This window comes from Arvicanthis niloticus, chromosome 21, assembly GCF_011762505.2.
Source record: "Arvicanthis niloticus isolate mArvNil1 chromosome 21, mArvNil1.pat.X, whole genome shotgun sequence".
Classification (NCBI taxonomy): domain Eukaryota; kingdom Metazoa; phylum Chordata; class Mammalia; order Rodentia; family Muridae; genus Arvicanthis; species Arvicanthis niloticus.
This window is the reverse complement of record NC_047678.1, coordinates 39,457,304-39,484,595: the sequence shown is the minus strand read 5'-3', so window position 1 is coordinate 39,484,595 and position 27,292 is coordinate 39,457,304. Positions and strand designations below refer to the sequence as shown.

Here is a 27,292-nt window from a genome sequence, read left to right as displayed (position 1 = left end):
AAGGATATGGTTGGGTCTGGACAACAGTCAGGTGGGCCTGGCTTTGACTTGTGGTCTGGTCTCCAGGGAGGAGGGACTGGGGGTGCATGTAGAAGGTGATAATTATGATGACGCCTTGTGACTGTGGGGCCACACTCTCCATACGAATGTGGACAGGAATGTGCCTGGGCCTGTTCAGCTGTGGGAACCCTATGAAAAGAGCAGGCTGTCCTCACGGGAATTGTGAGTTCTCAGGTGTGGTGCCTGGTCATTTCCTGTGTGCAGGTGGAGTGCTGACTCCTCTGGCAGGACCTTTGAGATCAGTGGAGGGCAGTGTGGTCAGGGCCCATGCTAACTGCCAGTCCCCATGGGTATTCAGTGCAGGGAGAGATGCTTGAGGCCTTACAGATGGCCTGGGGGTACACAGGGGCCTTGCTGACTGTTAGTCCCGATGGGTTTTTGAGTAGTGCTAAATTAACCAGGCTGGCCTTGAAATCATCTTGTACCTAGACAGGCCTTGAACTTGTGATCCTCCTGCCTCAGCCTTACAAGTAGATGGAATTACAGTCCTACAGTGCTAGGCCCAACTTCCTTCTTTTACTTTGGCCGTATTTTTTATCATCTTCCGTACCTTCCTTGAATTTATTTGTTAATTTTTCTTTCACTTTTTATAATGAAACTTAGTTGATCAATATTCAGCCTATATTTTTCTACTCAAAGCAGATAAAGCTATATGTTCTCCATAAATTACAACTTTTAAAACACCCATACATTTGATACTTTATGGCTATTACTCATAAATATTTTAATTTTTTATGATTTCTTTGGTATGTGAGATGCTAATAAGTTTTTTTCCTTAAAAATATATTGATGTTTCTATGTACCTTCACTTCCCATTCGGGGTCTAGAAGACTCGTTGCCATAGTTACAATGTTAATCCTTTTCTACTGACCTAAGTGTTTGATACAGTCTCAATCAAAGCTTAGCAAATTGTTTTGTGGCTATAACAAGTGTGCTCTGAAGTTTATGTTTGGATGACATGACCAAGTGGCCACCATAACCATGAGGAAGTAGATAGAATGTGTGTGTGTGCACTTTTGCACACATTTGCTTCAAGCTATCAAGACTTGCAATAAAACGAGCACCATGTTGACAGCACAGATCTGAGAAACAGAGCAGAGTTCAGCTCCAGGTTCGCACAGATAAAGCCAATTGAACAAAGGAGCAAAAGTCACTTATGAATGTGCTGTATAGTACTTGGCTATCTATAGGGAAAATAATAATCTAGATACACCCACCTTTTACAAAAACTAACTCAAATATGACCGTAGACTTACATGTGAAATAACACAGTAAAACTTCTAGAAGAAAAACAGCAGGAAACCTTAGTGGCCTAGGTTTGGCAATGAGACTTTTAGCTATAACATCAAAAGCAAAACTTTAGAAAGAAAAAAAAGAATAGGTATGTTGAAGCTTGTTTAAAACTCAGACTATCTGCTCTGCAAAGACCCCCATTAGGGTAAAAGGTAGAGACAAGGAATGTTTGCAAAGGCCTCTGATCCAAGGGACTGAACTTTAAACTACAGGTCTTGAAATAGGCAGACATAGCTGTGGCAGTGGCTCAGTGGTTAGAAGCAGGTTCTCTTGCAGCAGAGCCCAGTTTAGTTCCCGGTACCTGTGTTAGATGACTCACAGTCACGTGTAATTCTAGGGGTCGGTCTGACTGACTCCTTCTGGACTCCATGGGAACCAGCACTTATGTGCATATATCAATACACACACACACACACACACACACACACACACACACACGCGATGGATAAAAATGAATCTTTAAAAATAGAAGTGTCTGGTAATCATAGCCCAGTCATTGAGACACTTATTCAACATGTAGAAGACTCTGAGATTAAAAAAAAAAAAAAAGACGTAGAGAAAGGTAGATAAGTGAGTGGAGGGGTAGGTAGATGGATGGATGGATGGATGGATGGATGGATGGATAGAAACTTAGGCACAAGAAGAGCAATCTTTGCAGGAGGAAGATAGCAGATAAAAGGATGTGGTTGCACCACTGCTCCACCCATATCCAGAATGGCTGAAATAAAGTGTTCTGATGATAGCAGTTCCAGGAGAGGTCACAGGACAGACAGAATTCTCATCCATCACTGGTGGAGATACAGAATCATATGGAAGACAGTTGGCAGCCTTTTACAAAGCTAATCGTGCTCTTGCCGCATTACCCATCAGCCCCAGTATCCATGCTCCCCGAGGTTTGCACAACTGTTTTAAAAACTTAAGTCCACACAAGAACTTATTTTTTAATTAATTAATTAATTTAATGTATACGAGTTCACCACCATTGCTGTCTTCAGACACACCAGAAGAGGGCATCAGACCCCATTACAGGTGGTTGTGAGCTACCACGTGGTTGCTGGGAATTGAACTCAGGACCTCTGGAATTCTCAGTTGGTGCTCTTAACTGCTGAGCCATCTCTCCAGCCCCACACAAGAATTTGTATTGAAATGTTTATAGTGGCCTGCTTCACAGTTGCCAAACAAAACACCTAGACTTTCCTTCAGTAGGTAAATGGATAGACGGGCTGTGGCACATGCAGGCAATAAAGTACTTTTGAGTGACTTTTTAAAAAGTACTATTAGGCCGCCATGTTGATGAGGTTACATGGTTGCAGCTTCTTGGACATTTCTAGGAGATAAAAAATCTCACAGCAAACTTTGTTTCTCTACATTTTACAATCTTCCTTCTGCTACAGTGGAGCCTCTGGTATAAGAGTTGTGATGTTCATGTATCAGTTGGGGCTGAGCATGACAGTCACTGGTTCCTCTGCGGTTTGGTCAGTTGTGGTTTTCTGTAGGACACCTATAGATATGCTAAGAGAAATCTCATGAGGCTGACAAAGAACTATGGGTACCTAGGGCATGCTGAGATGGAGAGAAATACACGTCTTCCCAAAGGAAGAACCCCCACATTGGTTATCTGATACCAAATGCTCATCCCTGAAACCATACACATACACATGCAAGTGATGCTATATTGACTGTGTAGGTTGTATTAATATATTTAGGTGTGAGTAAGTGAGTGTGTGTCTGTGTGTCTGTGTCTCTCTCTCTGTGTCTCTGTCTCTGTCTCTGTCTCTCTCTCTCTCTCTGTGTGTGTGTGTGTGTGTGTGTGTAACAACTAAAGAAATAGAGGCCATGAATATGAGAGAGCAAGGCAGGGCACATGGGGAGTGTTGGAGGGAGGAAAGAGATAGGGAAAATGATGTGATTATATTTTAATTTTAAAAGTGCTATTAAAGCCGGGCGGTGGTGGCCCACGCCTTTACTCCCAGCACTTGGGAGGCAGAGGCAGGTGGATTTCTGAGTTCGAGGCCAGCCTGGTCTACAGAGTGAGTTCCAGGACAGCCAGGGCTACACAGAGAAACCCTGTCTCGAAAAAAAAAAGTGCTATTAAGCGGCAAGCATGATGGATATGAAAAATGAACATTACTGAAACTGAAAGAAGGGCAGAATGCTGTGTGGTCTCAGTCTATGTTCTGGGCAATGTAAAGTCCCTATAGCAAGTTGCCAAGTGGCTCATAGGGGCTCATGAAGAGAGAGGATTGTCAGACGTGGAGCGGGTCCTTAGGCAAGGGGACTTTTATACTTTGGAATGGTAGTTACCCTCAGTGTTTGCTGAAGCCCAGAGAGTTGTGCAGCAGAGAGTAAACCAGACAAACCCTAAAAATCACTGAGGAACAAAGGGAGCCTGGGGTAGAATGTGGCAAGTGAACATAACTGTTATAAATGTATGAATATGCAGTCAGCTTTTAAGTCCTATTAAAATGTCCCTAATTTATTTGCACTGTATTAGAAAGTGTCTTAGTCAAGGTTTCTATTCCTGCCCAAACTTCATGACCAAGAAGCAAGTTGGGGAGGAAAGGGTTTATTCAGCTTACACTTCCACGTTGCTGTTCATCACCACAGGAAGTCAGGACAGGAACTCAAGCAGGTCAGGAAGCAGGAGCTGATGCAGAGGCCGTGGAGGGATGTTACTTACTGGCTTGCTTTCCCTGGCTTGCTCAGCTTGCTTTCTTATAGAACCCAGGGCTACCAGCTCAGAGATGGCACTACCCCCAAGGGGCCCTCCCCCCTTGATCACTAATTGAGAAAATGCCTTACAGCTGGGTCTCATGGGGGCATTTCCTCAACAGAAGCTCCTTTCTCTGTGATAACTAAAGCTTGTGTCAAGTTGACACAAAACCAGCCAGTACAGAAAGTATATATTGTATGTGTTTTCTTGAGTGTGGAGTGTGTGTGTGTGTGTGTGTGTGTAAATTGAAAGTAAATAAAAAGGACTATTTAGGAAGAGGACAGGTCTCTGGGAGGGGGGCAAAGGAAGATGAAACAAAGGATAGAGGGTAAGGAAGACTAAGCTAAGTATATTATGTGTGTAGGGGTATATTATATGTAGATATATGTAGCATATATGTATATTCTATGTATATGATATACATGTAGTATATGTATATGATGTATATGTATGTGTAGTATATGCATATGTATGAAAATGTCATAATGAGTCCTGTCATTTGTACACTAAATATAACAGTACTAATTTTTATTTATGTGTATGTAGACATATATGTGGGTCCTATAGAGGTGGAATAGGGCATCAGACCCCTTGGAATGGGAGCTATTGGCAGTTGTGAGTTGTCTGGTATGGGTACTAACTTGATTGTGAGCTGTCTGGTATGGTACTAACCTTGGGTCCTCTACGAGCGCTACACACTGTTACATGTTGAGCCATCTCTCCCAGGGCCTAAACACAATAATCTTAAAAAAGAATCTATATGCTTATATCTTGAAATTCTCTGAGGCTTAACTTATTGTTTGGTACATCATTAAATTTCACTGAATCCTCTAAGCAGGTTTGAGAAAAACATATATTCTCTAGTTGCAGAATTTTATAAGTACAATAGATAAAGGACTCTTCAGGGGCCAGATATGGTGGCGCCTGCCTTCAATCCCAGCTCTTAGGAGGCAAAAGCAGGCAGAACTGTGAGTTCTAGGTCAGCCTGGTCTACATAGTGAGTTCCAGGATGGGTAGGGCTATACAGAGGGACCTTGTCTCAAAAAGAAAAAAAATGAGTTATTTGTGTGTGTGTCTGTGTGTGTGTGTGCACACGCGTGTGTGTTCAGATATGTGCAATGTGAAGGTCAGAAGATGTCAGACAGTACTCCTCAGTATTACCCATCAGTTTTTGTTTTGAGTCAGTATCTCTCTGCATTTGGGACTCTCGTTTTTTCTTTAGCTAGACTGGAAACCAGCAAATCTCAGCAATCTTCTTGTCCCCATTCCTCTTGTATTTGGGGTGCAAGCATGTTGGCCTGGCCTGGTCTGTGGGTGCCAGGCTCTCAACTTCAGTGCTTGTAATTGTGTGTGATTGGGTAAGCGAGCTCTCTAAACCATGGGAGCTTTCCAGTGTTGCCCTCCACACACCCTTTTTTTTTTTTTTTTTTTTTTTTTAGGTAGAATCTGAGGTTATATAGTCAAGCCGTAGACGTGGGCTTGTTATATAGCCAAGGCTAATCTTAGACTTGTAATCCTCCCACTTCCAAGTTTTGGGGTGACAGGCATCTACCAGCACAGGTGGCGAGACAAAGCTTCTGAGTAGTGTTAGTCCATATGATTGCTAAATGTATGTATATTTTACGCCTTAGAGGCGTTGTATTAGGGCCTGCAGCAGTAGCTGTGGCTAAGAGTGTATGCTGCAGGTGGAGGATCCAAGTTCTGTCTCTGGCTCCACACTTAGAAGCTCACAGTCCATCTCCAGGGCATCCCACACCTGCTGTGGCCTCTGAGAGCACCTGCACTCACATAATGTACCACTCACAGACACAGGCCTACACCATTAGAAATCAGTCTGAAGAGATACATTTCATCATACATTGGAGCTGTTACTGTTTCTATCTGCTCCTTAGTGATTAAAGTATTTGAAGGCTTTAAGTAGGCTCAGAGATTTATGTTTGTTTGGTTTTGGAGTTAGGGTTTCTCTGTGTCCATCTGGCTGCCCTGGAACCCACTCAGTAGACCAGGCTGGCCTTGAACTCAGAGAGCTAGCTGCCTGCCTCTGACTCCTGAGTGCTGGGATTAAAGGTGTGTACCACCACACCACCTGGCTAAGGCTCAAGCATTTTAAAAATGTCCAGTTTTTGTATTCTGAAACTTTTGTCTTCAGATAGTAAACCTCTCTATTCCCAGTGATGTCAAATTTTGACATTTTAAAAAAGATGTGCGTATTATGTAAACGAGTGTTTTGCCTGCATGTATATCTACGTCCCATGTGTGCGGGGCCCACAGAGGCATCAGAGCTCCTGGGACTGGAGTTACATACGGTTGCAAGCTACCATGTGGATGTCAGAAATCAAAGCTGAGACCTTTGCAAAAGCAACCAGTCCTCTTGACTGCTGAACCATTGTTCTGACATTTATCTTTGTTTGCTAATAAGTTAACTGTACCAGCTTTCTTTTGTCCTTGTATCTTAAGTGTGTCTTCTTACAGGGTGACCAAATTGTCATCCACTTCAAGACACTTTCGAGAAGAGGAGAGGACCAGGGTGAGTTCTACGCCAGCCCAGAAGATATAAACAAGGTACGCTCCAAGCAGGCTGGGGAATGCCCACAATCCTTAAGGTATAACATGGATTTGGTATTTCTTTTTATTTTGTACTTATCTTATTAAAATTCGAACTAATACACACTAACTATACGTATTTATAGAATACAGTATAGCACTTTAATACACATATGCAACAGGTAAGATCAGGTCGGCCAGTAACATATCTGCTAGCTCAGACATACATCATGTCTTAGCACTGGGAACATTCACAATGCTATTGGCTATTTTGAAATATTTAATTGTTGTCCACGATAGTTATTCTGATGTACGATGGCACACTAGACCATACTATTTTTCTATTCAACTGCACCGCTATCTCTATTATTACCCTCACACCCCTGCCCCTGCCCCTCCAAGTCGCTGGTAGCCCCTGCTTAATTATTTCTTTGAGATCAGCGTTGTCTTCTATGCACACATGAGAGCACGAGATATTTGTCTGTGTGCATCTGACTTATTTCACTCAGTGGAATGTCCATCTCTTCTATCCATGTTTCTGCAAGTGACAAAGTATTGGTCTTTAATGTCTAAATGATATTCTATTGTGCATATATAGATAGAATAGAGACAGATGAGATATAAACTAAAGATGATAGGTAGACAGATAACTTATAGATAGATGATAGGTAAATTGATAGATGATTGATAGATGGTAAATAGATATTAGTATATGATGTATAGTAGATAGATAGATAGATAGATAGATAGATAGATAGATAGATAGATAGACAGACAGGCAGGTCACCTGGGTCACTGTGACCAAGTAACTGACAGAAACACCTTGAAGGAAGAAAGGTTTATTTTGTCTCAAGGTTGGAGACCTCCTAGTCCCCTGTGGTGGGAAAGTCATATAACAGAATTCATGGCAGCAGAAACACTCGTCACCCATAGATCACAGAGCCATGAACCAACCATCAGCAGAGAACAGCTAGAACTAGGAACCAGGCTACAACCTTCCAGTATGCGAGCCCGCTGACATCATTGCACCAGCTGGGCCCAACTCTTGAAGGAGCCACAGTCCCCAGAAACAGTGCAACTTTCTAACTTGTAACAATGTATTTTTGATGCATCTTTCCAGTCTTGGTTACTCAATCCACTTTGTTTCTTTTTCCCTTGACTTTTTCTGAATTAAAATTATTTTTCTCTGGTTTATAGTTTCCCACCTACTGATGTGAATAGTAAATCTGTATTACACAGGAGCAGCCTCAAAGCTTTCATCCCTTGTCCTGTATCCTTTCTCAAGCACAGAGAGCTTTGAAAAATATGTCTTTTCCCACACATGCACACACGTGTGCATGTACGCACATACACAGTACCCTCAGAGGCCAGGTCATTGAATCCCCTGGACTTAGAATTCCAGATGGTTGTGAGCCACTGATATGGGTGCTGGGATCTGAACTCCAGAATATTGAGCCGTGTCTCCACCCCCATCATCGTCTTCCTCTCAACTCCCATCTTTTGACAGTCCCATTATTACGTAAAACGGTCTATGTTCCCGTTGTGCTCTTTCGTAAGTTCCTTCAGTGGAGGCATCTCACCTAGATGTTCTCTTGGCTCGAAGCTGGCTGTGACTCTCTCTACTCCACTCTGCTTCTTCACAGACCACTCCAGGGTGGCTGTCAACTTCCTCTTCCCTGGTCTCTGTGGAGACTTGGAGGCGGTACATCTGCCTCTCTAGCTAGCACCCTTTCTTCCCCTGGGTCCCAAGGCTTAATTGCAGTGTGTCTAGCCACAGGTTCCTCATGCTGTGCTCGAGAGAAGTTTTGGGTTTCTTGGATGCTTGATTTGTGTTTTTGGAGTTTAAGAAAATATGTTGCTTCTGTATACCAGTACATACATTATTATTTTTTCTCCTCCATTTCTCTTCCAAGTTTCTGTTTAGACCTGGGCTAACCTTCCACCTACCAAGTCTTTCCACCTGTCCAGCTCTCAGCTACACATCCCAGCTCACTAACTCTCCATACTGAATCTGTTTAACTTTCTTCTTCATACTTTTATTTCAAACAACCTTTTACCCCTTTTTATGATGAGTTCACTGTCCATATTTGTGGTTTTCCTGGCTGTCTCGTTGTGCCTGCCTTCTCAGACTACAATCTCAGTTTGCCATTGGGCTTTGAGAATCTCTCAGGCAGAAAGTTTCTACAGAAAGGGTAGCCAGAGAGTATCCAACCCATGGTCTTTTTAGGGCTGTTGAGGGGTTTTTGGCTCACAAGGCAGTATTAGGCTGTGTCTGCTCTTTACTGCTGCCAAGGTATATCCTAGATACTGCTTACAGCCCTCCTGCTCTCTCCTGCTGCCCCGCTTTGGGTCCAGGTCACCACCTGTCTTCTTCAGTGTTTTACCCTCCAGCTCTGGCATCTAAGCTTTAGGGCTAAGGCTCCAAGCCTCTGCCTTTGGCCCTGGGCCTTTGCCATTCCCGATTCAGGTGTTTATTTTACATCACTATTTGTTTACTTACTTGAAGGAGGGGGTCCTTTGAGCCCTCTTTGAAATTCCAGTGATGCCTCAGATGTGTGAACAGTTTGTTGTGAGGAAGCTGTCAGAGAGCTCCTGATGTTCATGAGAAAAACAGTCTCTAAAATATCCAAAGCGTCCATGGCACTAAAAATAGGGGGGTTGAGCCAGGAGGAATGGATTACGCAAACTAAGAGACTTTGGAAGGAAAGGGAGGGACCATAAAGTCCACACTGACCTGAGGCAGAGGGTCTTTTCTGTCCACTGGCTTCCATACTGAGACCTGACAAAGGGAAACACTGACCTCCATCCTTTCTTTGAACAGATGAAGGAAGATCAGAACTCCAAGACAGCGTTCAGATCCCAGAATTCCAGGGACACACACCGGCATGAGATTTCCCTTCCCTCCGATAACTGGTCCTTGGAGATGTTGTTACGTAGATTGAAGGCCATAGATGCCAAGAGGGATGACAAGTTTGCCAGCGTTCTGGGTGCCATTGGGGAGTTTGGCCCATTCCAGTGGAGGCTGGTGGCCCTCACCTTCATCCCCAGCATCCTGTCAACCTTCTTCATGTTCTCTCATCACTTCTTGCTCACAGCTCAGAAGCCCTACTGTAACACCAGCTGGATCCTGGAAGTGGGCCCCAATCTCACCGAGGATGAGCAGCTGAACCTGACCCTGCCCCGAGCACCCAATGGTAGCTTCCTGACATGTCTCATGTACATACCGGTGCCATGGGATCTAGACTCCATCATCCATTTTGGCCTCAATTATACAGAAACATGCAAATTCGGGTGGATCTATCCTTTTGCTCACACGCGCTCTCTGATCAACGAGGTATGCTTTTGTTTTGCATTGTCTTGACTGTAGCTACCCGAGGAAATGTGGCACAGAAAGCTGGTGCTTGGTCTGAGCACACTCTGCAGAGGGGAAGAAATTAGGGTCCTTGTTCCCCAGCCCTGAGCCCTGATTTTCTTAGCCAGGAAGCTAGAATGCATTTTGGCTTAGAAACAGGCTTGCCACCTGCCGGGAGAATTTTTCTCAGGACAGAGAATTGCTGTAGCTCTTGGCTTCTGGTCAAGGGAAGACCCTTAAGTTGAGGGCCCTAGGGATGGAGGCACAAGTGGCTGTGTGGGGTGGGGGTGGGGGGAGGCTTTGTTCTGTTCATCTGTATTCTGTCCAGCATCTGGCAGTCCTTGGATTGAGGTAGCAGAGGCACGGGCACAGGAGATAGGTCAGGAGGCAACCAAGCAGAATGCATAGAAGCTAAATATGGAAAAGAGAGCTTATACTGGGCATTGTCACAGGGCTTCATACCCTGAGGTGAGGCCTAGGCCCTTTTCAGTACAGATCTCTCTGTGGGAGGCAGGGATACCAGGAACAGTGTGTAGTAAGTGCTTAGCCAGTCTCCTGTCTGCACCACCCCTCTACTTCCTCTCTCCTTGTTTTGTTACAGGGTCTACCAGGTGTTGGACAGGGTCCTGGGGTAGCAAGATGAGGCCTAAAATTACCTTTCCCTGGGTGCCAACTGCCTAAGGCAGAGGTTCTCAACCTGTGGGTCATGATCCTTTCACAAGGGTCACATATCAGCTATCTTATATATCAGATATTTACGTTAAAATTCATAATAGCAAGGTTACAGTTATAAAGTAGCTGTCAAATAGTATTATAGTTGGGGGTCACCACCACATGACGAACTGTGATAAAGGGTCACAGCATTAGGAAGGTTGAGAACCACTGGCCTAAGATTTCCCCTCTGGGCCAAGCTCAGTCTCCGTTCCCTAAAGGCTAGGTCTGTGTGGAGGCCATGATCAGTGAGTACCCTTGTCTAACTTGCAGTTTGACCTGGTGTGTGGCAACGAACTATACAAGGAAACTGGGCAGACTGTGTTCATGTCAGGCATCCTGACAGGGTCTCTTCTCTTCGGGTTCTTAAGTGACAAGTGAGTCTCCCCGAGTTCCCTCTGATCCCTGGGACACTCTGCCTCCTCCTCAGGCATTCAGAGTCTCAGGCTGGGGGAGGAAAATAAAGGGATTCTCCAAAGCCCTGGGGTAACACAGAGGCTGGCCCTGGTGCACAGCCACATAGCCACGGCTGACCAGGGTGGCATGGCTTGGTGGCATCTTCTCCTCACCCCCGCAGGTTGGGCCGCTATCCAATCATCCTGTTGTCACTGCTGGGGTTCCTCATCTTCGGCTTTGGGACAGCCTTTGTGAACAGCTTTTATCAGTATCTGTTCTTCCGATTTTTTGTGGCCCAGTCCTCCGTGGGCTATGCCATCTGCAGTGTTTCTTTAGGTGACTGGGTCTCAAGGGGGCACCGTGGGTTGGGAACTGATACAGTTCAAGTGGGAACAGGGGGCAGACTACCTGGGAGGGACAGGTTAACAGGAGCCTAAGGGGAGGCAACAGCCCACAAAGCTCAGTGGGGGAGGAGTACCTCTGCTGGGTGCCTGAAGGTGTGAGGGATTCAGAAGGGAGTGCTCCCAACCCCCATCTTCCACAGTAGTCTCCTGTGACCTGCGTGACCCCTCCGTGCTCCTTGTGGACTCTGCACCTTGAACCCTAGATGATCTTTGCTCATTTCATCCTGAGCCTCAGAAAGTTTAGCCAACTTGTTTGGGGCCGCAGAGCAAGGAAGAGCTGGGGTTTCTGTTCAGGTCTATGTGACGCTAACACCTCCAGCGCATATATTCCTAGGCCCAGGACCAAATGGCTGTAGCTCCTCATTTTCTTGGGGTTTCCTGGCATCTCTTCTCATGAGAACCTGCCAGAGCACAGCCAAAGGGAACTGACCTTTCATGGAACCCTAGGTCATGGAGATCAAAGCATTAGTACACTCCAAGACAAGAGGTGCCTTGTCTTAGCACATGTCATACTGTGCGAGATGCCCTACACAGGCCTCTCCTATGAGAGGCACCGCTTAGGCAGAAGCTTTAGAGGAAGTGGCTGAGGGTAGAAAAAAAAAAATGAAGGTTGTGTGGGAGCTGAGGAGGTGCATCAAGGCATAGGATATGTACTGCAGGGCACAGGGACAATCTAGCTCCGAGAGGTGTCTAAAGATCTGGAACAGGCAGAAGAAACTTTGTCTACCTTGAACTGTCGAGGGTAGGGGAGGCATGTCAGTGGGCTGTGTGGAAGGCCCGCCTGGGGACTGTGACCTGACACAGTTTTGTCCTCATGTTCTCTGCACAGTCATGGAGTGGCTGGTGGGTGAACACCGCGCCCAAGCTGTCATCCTCCAGCACTGCTTCTTCACCATAGGGGTCATATTCCTCACAGGGTTCGCGTACAAAGTTGTCCACTGGAGACTGTTGTTCCTGCTGGGCAGCATGCCTATATTCCCCCTTATCTGCAGTATCTGGTGAGCAGTCCGTTTCAAGGCATCCATGGGGTGGGTCTTATAGGTGGACATGGAGGGGGCCATGGAAGAGTGTGTGTTTGTGTGTGTGTGTGTGTGAGAGAGAGAGAGAGAGAGAGAGACAGAGACAGAGAGACAGAGACAGAGAGAGACAGAGAGAGAGACAGAGAGAGACAGAGAGAGACAGAAACAGAGAGAGAGAGACAGAGAGAGAGACAGAGAGAGAGAGACAGAGAGAGACAGAGAGAGAGAGAGACAGAAACAGAGACAGAGAGCCAGAGGCCCTCAGAGAAGAATGTGAAAGAGAAGAATGTGAAGAGAGGTGGGCAGAACAGCATGATAACAAAGATCCAAAGACAGGCAAAGGTCAGGGCTGAGATATGACAGAAAATTTTAGGATGGCCTTGGTCACCTTGTTGAGATGACGTCACTACAGGAGGACCAGAACCATGACCCATGATCTGAAGCTGAGTCAATGGAGTGCCTTAGGAAATGACCCTTTGGGGGAAAAGAGAAAGGGCCTTTTGTGATCAGCTGAGGCCTGTTCAAGCGATCTGCTGCTCTTAAATGTAGGGAACCATAGACAGGAATGCCAGAGGTAGGAACTGTGGAGGCTCAACTCACGTAGCTAAGCTCGGAGGAACAGGCAGGAAGGGACAGTCATATGCTGGTTGTGTCCGAGGAGAGACAGACAGTCAGGGCTGAGAGGGGGGCATGAGGAAAAGAGTGAACTCAGTACCTCGACAGGCTCACATTTTGTTTTTACGACTCTGATGGGCATCAGGAAGCCGAGGAGGCTCCAGAAGGAAGAGATGACGTGCATAAGAAACACGGGTAAGAGGCTGGGACCTGGGATTTATATCCCAGCCTGCCTGGCTTCAGAGCAGCCCCTGGTCGATTGTAACGCCTGTACCATACATAGACTAACTATAAGTGGTGGGCTACAACACGGGGCAGGTTAGTGGCTTCAGACCTTTCCAATGCTCCAGAAGCTAGGGACCAGCCTTGACAGTCCTCTAGATGCCAGTGAGTGTGGGTGGCATGTCTCTGTCGTGTATCTAGGACAACTTGACTTTAAGGGATTTTTTTTTTTAAATGTTATTAACATAGGGTTGTGAAGACAGATCCAGTGGGTGAATTGCCTGCCATGCAAATGTGAGGACCTAATTTTGGTGCCTAGCATCCACTGCGAGCTTTTCATCCCAGCAATGGGGAGACAGAGACAGGAAGATCCTGGGAGCTTGCTGATCAGCCAAGCTAGTATAATTGGTTAGTCTCAGGTCCCATTGAGAGACCTTATTTCAAAAAGTAAGCTGGCTGGTTTCTGAGGAACACCCGAGGTTGACCTCTCACTTCTACATGCTTGCACACGCATGCACACACACACTGCCACACATATAACCTGTGGATATGTATATCTGTACACACATGAGCATGTACATACATACTCTCACTTAAAACCTCTACACAAGTGTTACTAATGTAATAGGGGCATATCATTAAAAATTAAATAAGACCAGAAGGTGTGTGGTGACAAGTCCCCAGTTTCTCACCTTTCAGCCTCTGGTTCCTTTCCCAGAATCCCTCACTAAGCTTTTGGTCTTTTTCCTGGCTGTTGTGCATTCTTAGAGTCGATGCCATCTACAGAGCGCAGAACTCACTGGAGCACAGAGGGCTGTTATATGTATATTTTCCTTCAATTAGACCCAAGAATTGGCCCACATATGCCACAGCAGCGGTACAGACTGTAGCAAACAGACACCTTCTCAGCAGTTTGATTGCTTATGAGCATCTGCAGTAACCACCACCTAATGTGGAAAGAATTTTTCCTTCAACTGTGCCATCCAGCAGCAGTAGAGTCACAAGTCCCTGCAGGACAAATTGACAGGCATGTCGTATTGGCTTAATGAAACAGTAGTCTAACTTCCCCACTGGGTCTTACAAATTCCCAAGCTATAAATAAGTTTTTGTCTGATTACTATACCAAACATGGGTTCCATCCTGTGGAGTGAGCACCAAGTCCAAGCTGGAGGTAGTTGGTGGCAACTGTAACCACTGTGCCACTGTTATACCAGTGGCCATGCTGATAAGTAGGGCCCAGAAGTGAGCAAGACTGTAGGTGATGATAATTCTCTCATAGCGGCCTGTATGACACCTTCAAAAACTGTGATCACTCACCAGTAAGGAGAACCTTACAGCTCAGACCTAGCTTGATTTGTTTCCTGCAAGCAGAACATGTGGTGGTTTCAGGGTTGGGCATTAACTATCCTCTCTGGGTATGCATATCACAGTGGGAATAGCCTGTATGGTTTATGAGGCTTCGGAGAGCTCCATGAACAGAGCAGTGGTCCACCTCTATGTACTTAAGGTTGGAGCTGTCTTACAAGCTAACTTCGGTCACTTCTACCTCGTGCTCTCCCTCCTCGCTGTCCAATCCTTCCCTTGAGTTTCAAGGTTTTGAATCCCAGTAGGGGCTTTTCAGTAACAATATAATCTGTCCCTTATACTATCTCAAGACATAAAAAAAAAAAAAAAAAAAAAAAAAAAAAAAAAAAAAAAAAAAAAAAGCAAGAGCAAAGTGCAAGCCAGCATTTTCATCTGTCTCCCTCTTGTTTAACTTACCTGCCAAATCACAGTCTGCTACAGAGGACACACACACATCTCCCCTTGGTCACTTCTCCATTTGTTATAAGCGAGGTCCCTTTAGGCATGCCACTGCCTCAGTGTGCTGACAGCTCTCTTGCCTGTGAGCTGCCTTCACGGTTTGCAGCTTTCCAGACCATTAACTATTTGGGAGGCATCGTGCACATTTGGCAGAGCGCACTCGTCAAGGAAGGAATGAGTTGTCATCAAGGAAGATGGCCATCACAGGATTTCTTCCAGCCATGTTTTAGCCTGAGTCTTCTTTGCTGTCTTTTGTAAATATATATATATTTACAATATATATATTTTACATATATATTATATATACATATTTATATATTTATGTGTAAATATATTATATGTGTGTGTATTATATGATATAAATATATATGTATATATATTTTATACATATATATATTTACACACATATGTGTGTGTGTGGTGTGTGGTATGTGTGTGGTGTGTGTGTATGTATGTATATGTATATAGTATGTAGGTGTGTATCAGTGTGTGGGTGTGTGCACATGTGTACAGGTATCTGCGGAAGACAGATGATGTCAGATCCTCCGGAGCTGGAGTTACAGGTGATTGTAAGCCACCTGATGTGGGTGCTGGGAACTGAACCTGAGTCCTCTGTAAAAGCACTATGTGCTTTTAATCACTGAGCCATCTCTGTGGTCCTCTACTGTCTTTGTTTCTTCTTTTATTAAAAATGTGACTTTTCTCACATAATATATCTTTTTTTTTAAATGAGTCTTGGTTTGTAGTCTTGGCTGGCCTTCTACTCTTTTGGAATCCAGACTGACCTCAAATTTGTGACAATCTTCCCAAATGCTGGGTTGACAGGTATATCCCACCATGCCCAGCTCTCATCTTTGTCAAATCCCTGTTGCACAAGCACCAGTTATTATATACTTTTTCTAGAGAGATGTAAAAGACACTATTATTCACCCCCAATAATGGAAAGGCCAGCAGACCACAGAAAGATTTATCAAGTTTCATCCAGCAAATACACAAGCTCACTGATGTTCTTTCTGTGCACACAGGTGGTTGCTGCACCAAGTACCCCATCCTTTAGGTTGTTTTTAATCCCCTGTGTACTCCAACAATTCTCAGATCCCACTCCTATATAGCAGTGGGTTGGGTAGAGGGGGCGGCTACTGGGCCATGTAACAGCTGCACCATCACCTGCAGAGTTAACTGCTCTACCTTGTCCTTTGTTGCTACAACGATGGGCCAGGGAATCCTTGCTCTAGTCACCACAGCCATTCTGCTTCCTGGTGACGACGGTCATGTCAAGCCTGAAGGAAACGGTGCCACTGTAGTCCTCAGAGAGTGGGCATGAAGGATAACTCTCAGGCATGCCTTCGAGCTAGCAAAGATGAACTTAGAGGCGATTGGGGTAGTTAAAGAGACCCCGGGGCACAGGGCTCGAGCGCCTGAGCACTGCCTCTGAGCAGTACTGGGGGCTGGTGGGAAGGTTAGGGAAGAAGGGCTGGCTACCATGTAGGAGAAGAAGGCATCTTGAGGTTGGTGGTGGCCTTCAAGGTTCCTTGCTCACATGTTGATACAGGTGGCATCTCAGCTGGAGAGCCACTGGTCTTTGGGGCATCCTAGAACTCTGAGGTAAGAGAAAGGTGGGGTCATACAGGCTTCTCCGAGAGTCCCCACGGTGGCTGATGGTGAGAGGAAAGATAGAAGAGGCCAAGAAGGTGCTGTGCTATGCAGCCGAGGTGAACAAGAAGACCATCCCTTTAAATCTACTGAATGAGGTAAGAGGCTTTCAGGCCAGGAATGAGGCCAGGGCTGGAAACCATGGAAACCTCTTCCATCATCTGAAGCAGTGGGACCTTAGTCCACTACTTCAGAATGAGGACAGACTAAGCTGTGCTTGGGCGGGGGGTGGGGGGGGTGGGCGGCAGGCCTTGTCCTGTCATGTGGGCAGGGAGCAAGCTGGGGGTCTCCTCCGCCTCTGGCTGGTCTTACTGCCCTATAGCTACAGATTCCAGGAATGAAAGTGACAAAGGCCTCCATCCTGGACTTCTATACCAATCATCACCTCTTCAAGGTGGTCTTGGCCATGGGCTGTGTGTGGTGAGTGCCTGGGACTGCTGGGAAACTCTGGGAGTGGTAGGGAGGTTGGTCAGAGCCAGATCTTGTCTTCCAGTCTCTGTGTGGTTTCTTTGCCTCTCCCCATTCCCCGTCCTTATTCCTGATACTCAACCCTCCCTCCCCTTCTTCCACCTCCTCCCCCTTCCTTTCTCCTGTCTCTCTCCATCCTTCCTTCTCTCCATCCTCCTTTCTCTCTCCCTTGTTCTCTTATGCTTTTCCCCCAGGTTTACTGTCAGTTACATCAGTTTTACACTGAGCCTCAAGATGAATGACTTTGGGCTGGACATCTACTTCGTACAAGTGGTCCCGAGCATTGCGGCGGTGCCGGCACGGCTGTGTTGTATCATTCTCCTGGAGTATTTTGGGAGGAAGTGGACCTTAAACCTGACTCTCTTCCTAGTCACCTTCATGTGCTTGTTTCTCCTTTTCCTCCCCGAAGGTACAGCATGAGAGGAAGGTAGCCCCATACCTCTCGCTTCTTCACAGTTCTCGTAGTGTCTCTTGTCTTGGCCAGCCAGTTAAGCAGGAAGGATTGGCTTCTTGCATGTATCCTCTGCCCCGCTTGAGGAAGCCCTAGCCCCCAAGACCCAGGAGAGGAGCTCATGCTATTAAAAGAGAGTTAACGCTGAGTAGGAGGGAGGCATCCTCTGTGACCTCATTCCAGTCCACACCAGAAGCAGACCTAGTAGGTTAATGAGAGTAGACGGTGGTGATAATGTTCTTTTAGCCACTCCTGTAGGCCTTGTCTTTCATCTGGAGCCTTTGATTGGCAAGTACCTACTGTTACCTATGTCATCTAGGATAATCTCCTCATTGAAAATGGTCTGGTGGTGACCTGGATCCATGGTAGTCATGGTAGTTGTCTTGCTCAGAGGCCTTTCCCAGGGGGTCACTGCCTGGATCCTGGTACTCAGCGTTGTTTCCAACGTTTCAAAGATCTCTGGGTAACAAACCGGTCATCTGTAGGGCACAGAGCATGGTGTCCTCTCTGTGGTCAGTGCCCAGTAGGGGAGGCGGCTGTGCATGTCTGTCCTGAGGAGAGTCCCCTTCTTTCTCCTGAAGCACCTCTCAGCATTCTCCCAGGTGCTAGCAGATATTGGTTTCTAGGCTTCTACAGCTTGGTGTTTCTCATGATTGACATTATTGTGATTGTTAAGCAGAGCACTGAATTAAGGTGGCATGTTTACAGATGTAGGCAAGAAACTAGGAAGAGGATTCTGAAGAGAAAAGGCCTGAGGTTGGGGGACATAGCTTAGTTGGTGAAGTGCTTGCTGCATAAACATGAAAAGCCTGATTTTGGATATCCTGCACTCATGTAAAAATCTCAGCAGGATAGCACATGCTATAATCTGAGTCTCAGAGAGAAAGAGAAAGGAGACTCTCTGAAGTTTGCTACCTAGTCAGTCTCACCGAGTCAGCAAGTTCCAGGTTCAATGAGAAACCCTATCTTAAAAAACTTGTTTGGTCTGCCCCAAGGCCTGCCCTAAGGTCTGCTTGGAGGCTTGCCCCAAAGTCTGCCCTAAGGTCTCCCCCAAGGTCTGCCCCAAGGCCTGTCCAACTCTCCTAGTGTAGTAACTTCAGAACTGGTTGGGACTAGGCAGGTAAACTCTCCTCTGGCTGAATGTCTGAGTCTGCGGGCTAGGTGACCAAGTGTAGGGGTGGGCCATTCAGCTGCCTGTGGCAAGGGGCTGAGAGAAGGCTGTAGGACCCTAAAGGTAGGGTGGCCCAGGACTTAGGGCTGTGCTGTCTTCATTTAGAACTGAAGTCGACAATAATCCTGATGCTCGTGCTTGCAGAGTTCAGTATGGCTGGCACTGTCTCTATATTCTTTATCTACACTGCCGAGCTCCTCCCCACTGTCCTCAGGTACGGAGCCTGGTGGGTTGAGGTGGCATAGGGGGATGGGACAGTGACAAAGTTGATGTAGCAGACAAGATTGAACATCAGGAAATGATCACTGTGTTAAACATGGTTTGCATGGATTGCTTCACCCAGCTCTCACACAAAAACAAAACAAAACAAGACAAGACAAAACAAAACAGATGCTACCACTGATGATGATCTTGCAGTTAACAAAGCCAAAGACATGAAACACCCATGGTCCAAGGTCATACATAGCAAGTAGCAAAGCTGGAGTTTGGGCTAAGAGATGTCTTAGTTTCGTCTTTCCATCACTGTGATAAAATACCATGACAAAAGCAACTTAAGGAAGCAAGAAGTGTATTCTGTCTTACAATGAAAGGAACAGATAATTATGGTGGGTCAGTCAAGGCAGAAGGAGTTTGAAGCAGCCGATCACATTACACCACAGTCAGGAAGCAGTGATGTAAGTAAGCATCACTTGCTCTCCCCACTTGCACAGTCCAGGATCCCAGCCAAGGGAATGGTACCGCCAACAGTGGTACCACAGTCTTGCCGTCTCCTTTAGCCTGACTGATGGTGCTCACAGGTCAGTCTTCCAGGTGATTCTAGATCTTGTCAGGTTGACAAAGAATAATAACCCCAGAGGGGGAGGCAGGAACAAAATCAAAAGCCATGGTGGAATGCTGCTTACTGGCTTGTTCCTCGTGAATTTTTCAGTTTGCTTTCTCATACTTCCCTGAAGCACCTTCCCATGTGCTGTTCAGTGAACTAGGTCCTCCCATACCAATCATCAATCAAAGAAATGCCCTAAAATGTGCCCACAGGCCAATCTGATGGGGGCATCTTTTCAATTGGAGTTCTCTCTTCCCAAATGACTTTAGCTGTATTGAGTTGACAAAACCAACCAGCTTGCACCAGATGCCTGGAATGTATGTGGGTTGCCCTGAGTTCTGTCTCTTCCCCTACAGAGCTCCTGGTGACAGTGGCTCTGTCTTTCTGACCCCTGGGCTGCATCATTTCGAGCATATGCTGTTACAATACATACGTGATTAGTAGTTCTCTTCAAGTCAACTAGGTTGGAGAACTAGGTTCTCCAAGGTCACACACTGGAACAGGATAAAGAGTAGAGTGTGTTGTTTAAAGCTGCCCCTCCTCTCCACTGCTCCCAGACTCTGAGGCTAAGAAGTCTTCTGAGTCAGTTGTCAACCTCATTTTCAGGTCTACAGGTCTGGGAATGGTGTCGATAGCTTGGACAGCTGGAGCCATCTCATCTCTGGTCATCTTCAAGCAGACCAAAACGCAGCTGCCCATCTTCTTCTGTTGTCTTTGTTGTGTCTTGGCCTTGTGCTTCTCCTCCCTGGTGCCAGAAACAGGAAACCGGCCTCTCCGTGACAGCATAGGGTACTGTTCAAGGTGGATGTGCAGGAACTCCTTGTCTCAAGCTCTGAGAATAGAGTGTGTTAGATACTGTCCACCCTCATGACAAGAGGACTGGTGACATGAGGGTTCTCCTGTTCAGAGCAGTCCCCCCAGATCTTCTGGTTGTGGCACTTTGCCTGGGTCTAGTTCAGGTTCTGCCAGCTCTCTCTCTCTCTCTCTCTCTCTCTCTCTCTCTCTCTCTCTCTCTCTCTCTCTCTCTCTCTCCAGCTTTCCTTGCCCATAGACCCTCTCTTTTCCCTGCCCTGTAATGCCTATTTGGACTGGGGCATTGTGTTTGGAGATGAAGAGACTGAGGTGACATTAAATTCTCCCAAAGGGTTTTTGAGAAGATTAAACCCACATTGTGAAAGGTCCAGCATGTGACAGGTACTTGGTGATAAAGATGGTGAGGCCCACTCCAAAGTTATAGAAAGAGGAGCTGGGGCTGGGAAATGTAGCCAGCCTGAGCCTGAAGATAGCTTTCCTCCTGGACCATGACCAAGCTTGACTGGGGACCTAGGTGCGTGAGAAAGCCCCATCTCATTCAGAAGACACTGTGATTGAAGACATCTCATGATTTTTCTCACCATCCACAGAGACTCTATCGAGCCCAAGGATAGAAGCAAGGATGTTTCTACAGTAATGATGGCTGAGAAGTCGATGTCTGATGTTGCAACTGATTCAGAAGTGACAAAAAACACCATGTTCAATGCCATGACTTTCAAGTCAAAAGCAGACAGCCTCTTCAACATGGCCTTGGAGTTACCCAACAGGCAATTACCAGTCCAGCTCCCTAAGGACCAGCCTCCCTAGAGCATTTTGGATTGGAGTCTAGTATGGGTATGGGGCCATGGACTCACAGCCTCAAGTTTTAGACTCAATCTGGCATGTGGGAAGAGTCTGACCTCCTCCAAGGCCAGCCCTCGGGATCCGAAAATAGTCCCTTCTAAAGGGGGTTCTGACTTGTGATTCACTCCAATAAAATATCATGTTGGTCTTGAGATGGCTGGGTCAAGGTTGGCTGTGTCATGACAACCCGGAGGTTGTTGCCTAGACAGGTATGGGGTGGTAGTCAGGTAGGCAACTGAGGCTTTTTGGGATCTTTGGCTAAATTCTCAGGGACAACAACTAACTTTCTGATTGGAGTGGGTGTGGGGTGGGTGATATCTCTGAGGTCCAGAGATGGAACAGGGGTATCAATCACACCTTCTAGCCTGGCCATTAGCTCAAACCTAAACAAAGGACAGAACGCATAAGGGTTTGGGTAGAATGTGAAAAATAAATGAGAACATCTCTCATTGCCTCAGCCTTCCCCTTGATCTCCCAAATAAGTATGGTTTTGAAGATGACCCATCTCAGGCCTTCCTTATCCTGAAAGATGATCTCCTTAACAGCTCCAATAAACTTGACCTCTGGCTTCCATCACCCCAAAGAAAAGACCCTGTGACGCTTAGTGTTAACTGTCAACCTGACACCATAGAGCTTCACCTGGGAATGGGTCTCTGGGAAATGCCTGCAGGGGATTATATTCATCAGGCTAGTTGGGGTGGGAAGACTTGTCTGCCATGTATGGTTCTATTACTTGAGTTGGGTCCCGAGCTACATGAAAAGAGGGACATTAGCCGAGCAGTGACCAGTGACTCATTCCTTTCTGCTTCCTGACTGCGGATGTCACGGAATCATCTGTCACAAGCTCTCCACCACGATAAACTGATAAACTGTAACCTCAAATGATGAGGTGAAATAAACACTCTCCCTTAAGTTGTTTTTGTCATGGTACTTTGTCACAATGGATGGAAAGTAATTGTCCAACTTAGTCAACTTGACACTGCCTAAGGTTAGCTGAGAGGAACCCCCCTTTAAGGAATTCATTCCTTTAAGGAATTGTTTAGATCAGATTGGCCTGAGGGCACATCTGTGAAGCTTGTCTTGATTACGAATTGAAGCAGGAGGGCCCAGTCCACTGTGGGTGGTATCATCCCTAGGTCCTGGGCTATGTAAAGAAAAGCTTGAGCCATGAGTGAGTCAGGAAAGTGTTCCTGCCTGGAGTTTCTGTCCTGGCTTTCCTCAATGATGGATTGTAACCTAGAAGTAAAAGCCAAATAAAGCCTCTCTTTCCCAAGTTGCTTTTGGTTGAAAATTTTAATCAAAGCAACAGAAAGGAAGCCAGAGAAGTAACTGGTACAACACCCACCCTGCAGTCCTCAGAACCCACTGTTTCCCAGGTGGAGTCTGCCACTGTCAGCTAAACATATGGCTCCTCCAGGAAGGTCTAGTCTTCAGTTAGTAAACTGGGAAGTCCTCAGCCCTAGCACCACTTCCTTTCTCCCTCTGTGAGATGTTCTCCAAGTCAAAGCCTGCTTCGTGGTCTAGACTCCTGCCTGTTTTGCTGGAAAATCATGAACTTGCAAAGAGTAGCTTTTGTCTAACTCTGAGAACATCTACAAGGAAAGAGGAGCCTTCAGTTAGGGTAGTAACTGTATGTACTGATACACTGTCAACAAATTCTATCTCCCATAGACCTGACGGTTTTGTGATAGAATAAACAGTATTGAACATGCTTATAGGGGGCCAGCTCCTTGGGTCCAAGGACTCAAGTAATCATACATCTAGTGACAGGCCCACAAATATCTCATTTGCCTTTTGGCTGGCTACTGGGTCTGGAGAATTCTCACCTCCATAGCCACCTTTTAGGGCCTAGTATAATATTTCTATTACTTCTGAGGTGTTAGCCTAAAAGTTACCCCAAGCCCCATCCTAGATGGTTACCTTCCCATCCCCACTCCTCACACAAGATGGTGCTAACAACTTATCAAAGGGTATGAGGTCATGTACTAAACATACAACGAACACTAAGTCCTCAGAGCATGCAGCCCCATTAAAGAGGCCCTGAGCTGTCTTGGAAGAAGCAAATGCAGAATCCAGTCAGAAATCACCCGAAGAACACAGACTCATTTTACACCACCAAATAAAACCTCCAGTGCGAGGAACTGGCTACCTCTTGTGAGTTGTTGGCCCAAGGGGCACTATGGAAGCCCCCAAATATCACAGGCTAATGCCAAGGCAATTTCTTTCTTTTTATAACCTGATGGATTAGAAGACCCTATTGCTGAAGACAAGACTTGCTTAGTTGTTAAACATGGAGAAGGTAAGCTGGTGCCTAACTAGAGGCTTACCCTTACTGACTAGTACTCATGGTCTTGGAAGGTGCTCTGTATGTTACCAGAGTAGAGAAGTGATCAGCAAACTCCCAGCTACAAACCCTGAAATCTACAACCGCAGCCTTCCTGCCTAAGATACACTAGTGTAGTACTGGCACAACTGATACAGGAGTAACCAACTATTCTCTTTGTTGGACTTAAGGCCACTCTATGAGTTGGAACCCATACCCAACACTGCTAAAGTGGCCAAGAGTCAGACAAGAAGGTCACGGGCCTAAGGGAAACCTAATACTATTATTCTACTAAAAGAACAAAGCAATAAAATAACTTCTTGTGGCATGTTGCTATACCACCTAGATCTGTGTCCCACTCAGCCCTCATCAGAGAAGACTTTTCTTAAAATAAATTGGAATTAACACAGAGACCCACAGCTAAACAAAGTGCAGAGAGAGAGAGAGAGAGAGAGAGAGAGAGAGAGAGAGAGAGAGAGAGAGTTGAGACTTTTAAGCACTCAGTCCTACCTGAGATGCTTTTGTTAAACCCTTCCCCTCAAGGCTCAGGGACTTACTTAGGACAGGAGATAGGAAATAAAAGAGCCAGAGGCTACAAATGTCTCTAAGGAAGTCATGTCCTCTGGACACAACAGTACTGATGCACACATGAACCCAGACTGTGCAGTAAGCACAAGACCCACACAGGTAAGACAGATGGGGGCAGGAGGAGTAAATATAGACTTCCATCACTAACCAAGAAACTCCACAACCAAAGAACTCTCTGCCATTGATACCTGCTGGCAGAGACTCGGCTTTCTTCAGTGGAGTCTTACTGGGTAGATCAACCTAACTCCTGAGCAGATCCCGAGTGCAGGAGTGCACTGGAGGAGTAGTTGGCCAACACAACATGAACTCTGTGTGTGTGTGTGTGTGTGTGTGTGTGTGTGTGTATTTATTATTTGTCTGTTTTGGCATTTTTTTTCTTACTTGTCTTTTGCTTGCTTGTTATTTTTGTTTGTGTGTGCTTCTTTTTGATTCTTGGGGTTTCATTTATTTTGTGTTTTGAAAGAGAAAAGAAAAAAAGAACACAAAATTGGGTAGGTAAGGAACTCGGAGGGATCTGGGAGGAGCTAAGGATGAGAAAGGGAAAACGTGATCAAGATATGTTCTATAAAATTATTTTCCATTAAACCATTTCATTAAAATATGTTCAGAGGTGAGCTGACATGACTCTTGAGACACAGGCTCAGTGTCCCTGATTCTGTTGCCTGATTTTAGGACCCTTTCTTCCTACTGGGTTGCCTCATGTAGTCTTAATAGGAGAGTCAGTGCCTGGTCTTACTGCAACTTGATATACCATGGCTGATTGCTAACTGTGGGAGTGACTGATAACTGTGGGAGGCCTGCCCCTTTCTGAATAGAAATGGAAGGGGGGAGATAGAACGGGGAGCTAGATAGGGAGGGGGAGTTGAGAGGAGAGGATGGATGGGAAACCACTGTCAGAATGTAATATACGAGAAGAGAATAAATAAAATATATAAAATAACAATAAATAAACAGTAAGATAAAATGATAAATATAAAAATAAAATAAAAACTTTGAAAGAGGTCGGGCTCACTGGGAGCTCTTAAGTCACCGAGCATGCACCCCAGGAAAGAATTAAGGTGTTTCTAGGGCAACTCTAGCTATCTATCCAGAGACAGTTGTAAAAGAAGCGAGCATGTCCACGCCCCAGAGCTGCTCTGCTCATTCTCCTTGTGAGTAATAGTTTAAGGTTCAAGTTTCTGAGATGCTGACATAAGAGATAGAGAAGGGGGGAGGGTCTGGGAGCTGGGCCCTAATAGGAAGTCCCAGGAAAAGTGGGGTGTGTGACAGGCTGTGGGGAATGCCATGAGCCAGTTGGTAGGCCCAATGAAGCAGGTAGCCATGCAGAACTCAGGTTGCAGGGCCTAGGACCCATTGCCAGGTACAATGCTGATCCTGCCAACTGGCAGCTGCCATTTAGTCTTTCAGTGGCCCTCACAGTTCAGGATACATACCCAACCAGTCAGCTCTGGCTCTCTGTACCCCAATAGGCAAGGCAGAGGAATTCCTTTAAAGCAAGGACAGAGCTGACATCAAAGAGAGACCTGGCTAGAATACACAAGGAAGTGGGGTGGTTGGCTGGCCAAGTGGTTGGGATAGAGAATGCTCAACCATGTTTTCTGGTTTGAGAGTCCTCTGACACTATCACCAAATGAAAAGTCCCACGGTATAGCTTGTAGCTATGACCTCATGGTCCTTCCCACTATCCACAGGTCTGAGTCACCTGATCCTTTATAGGTAAGAAAGACATAGGGTCACAGCTTGGACCTCAAATTGACAGAAATTCATAGGTAAGCTGAAATCTCAAAGGTAAAGTGTCACGCCCCACTCAGCCAGCAAGGAAGACCGAACAACCGGATCCTTCTCAACAGCCTTTATTGTAGAAGCGCTTCATCATTTAGCTGGGAACCCTGAGCACCCAGAGTGAGCTGCTTATATGCTCAGCCCTAGTCGGGGAATGCTCGTGGTCGGAATTGCAGTGCTTCATTAACATATCCCGCTCGGGAGGGGTTGGTGCCAAAACTGAGTTGGCCCAAGGGTGATCGCATGCGCAGTGCACTTGTTTACCAGTAGATCATACCAGAAGCCGGCACCATCGTGACCAGCCGAGTCGGGTCTGTGACCTACATCTCCCCCTTTTTAGTTTTATTGCAAACCCTGAGTCACAGAGTGGGTACATGATAGTAGCCTATGAGTGTAGTTGTACAGTGAGGGAAAGCAGAGGCCTGATCCCCTGTGCAAAATGAGATATTGTAATGGGTTTCTTCTCTTGTCGTTGTGCAATGAGTAATACTTTTCATACCCATCTCGATGTCTTTTGACGGGGAAAGGAGTGTTTTGGCATCAAACCTTTATGCAATCAGGCATACTTTTGAGAAATCTATCCACACTCGTGGAACATTCCCTGTCGAGTGCCCACTCGAAAACACCTCAAACTGCCAGTAGTGCACTTCTCAAGGGCTCATATCTGCTGAAACCCGCTCATAATTCCTTTAGGGTTGCAAGCCAAACATAGGGAGGTTCACCATCCTCCATGGCGGCCAGGGCTTGGTAGACTACAGTTTTGTGCCTGGCATGGTCTCTTTTTAGTTTACATAGAAGCCACATGCAAAAGACGCAACTGGCCAGCACCACGGCCCCCCAAATAAAGACACCTGCCCACTCTTTGAAGAAAAAAAAAAAAAAGGCGTTGATTATCCAGGAGGTGAGGTCGCCCAGAGAGAGAGGCTCCAGTCTGGTCCCGTTCAGCTGGGCGATCTAAGCAAATAATCTGGTCGTCAATTCTTCTGCTTGTAACGACCAATTGCCTCGGAGGTATTCTGACAGCATCCTGGATTGATTGACAGACTGAGAAAAGTTAGCTTGTAGGGGGGGTAACACAGAGGCCTCCCATGGAGTATACACAGGAGGCCTGAATGACCCTAAATAATTCTTCCACTTGGTTTTGAACTATATCAATATGCTGGTTGGCCAACAGTATCCCAGAGGAAAGATGGGCGTTAATTTCTCTCTGGGTAGCCAGTACAGCGGCTGTCTGTTGTACAACGG

The 27,292-nt window shown here is 46.0% G+C and overlaps 1 protein-coding gene across 8 annotated transcripts; it reads left to right on the top strand.

Annotated features, from left to right (window-relative positions):
• Slc22a14 (solute carrier family 22 member 14) lies at positions 1-21,507 on the top strand. Of its 8 annotated transcripts, none has more exons than XM_076918056.1 (12): positions 1-222; positions 6,539-6,628; positions 9,432-9,944; positions 10,947-11,050; positions 11,251-11,405; positions 12,303-12,471; positions 16,763-16,883; positions 17,108-17,205; positions 17,448-17,662; positions 18,981-19,089; positions 20,305-20,487; positions 21,102-21,507. In XM_076918056.1, the coding sequence occupies exons 3-12, from the start codon at positions 9,432-9,434 to the stop codon at positions 21,316-21,318; spliced, it is 1,884 nt and encodes a 627-aa protein (XP_076774171.1). In that variant the 5' UTR covers positions 1-222; positions 6,539-6,628; the 3' UTR covers positions 21,319-21,507. The 8 variants fall into 8 exon arrangements, with proteins under 8 accessions (XP_076774171.1, XP_076774173.1, XP_034340194.1 ...); XM_076918058.1 differs by having other exon boundaries at positions 9-31; positions 21,102-21,505; XM_034484303.2 differs by having other exon boundaries at positions 9-31; positions 20,305-20,499; positions 21,102-21,505.
• The last annotated feature ends 5,785 nt before the right edge of the window (positions 21,508-27,292 follow it).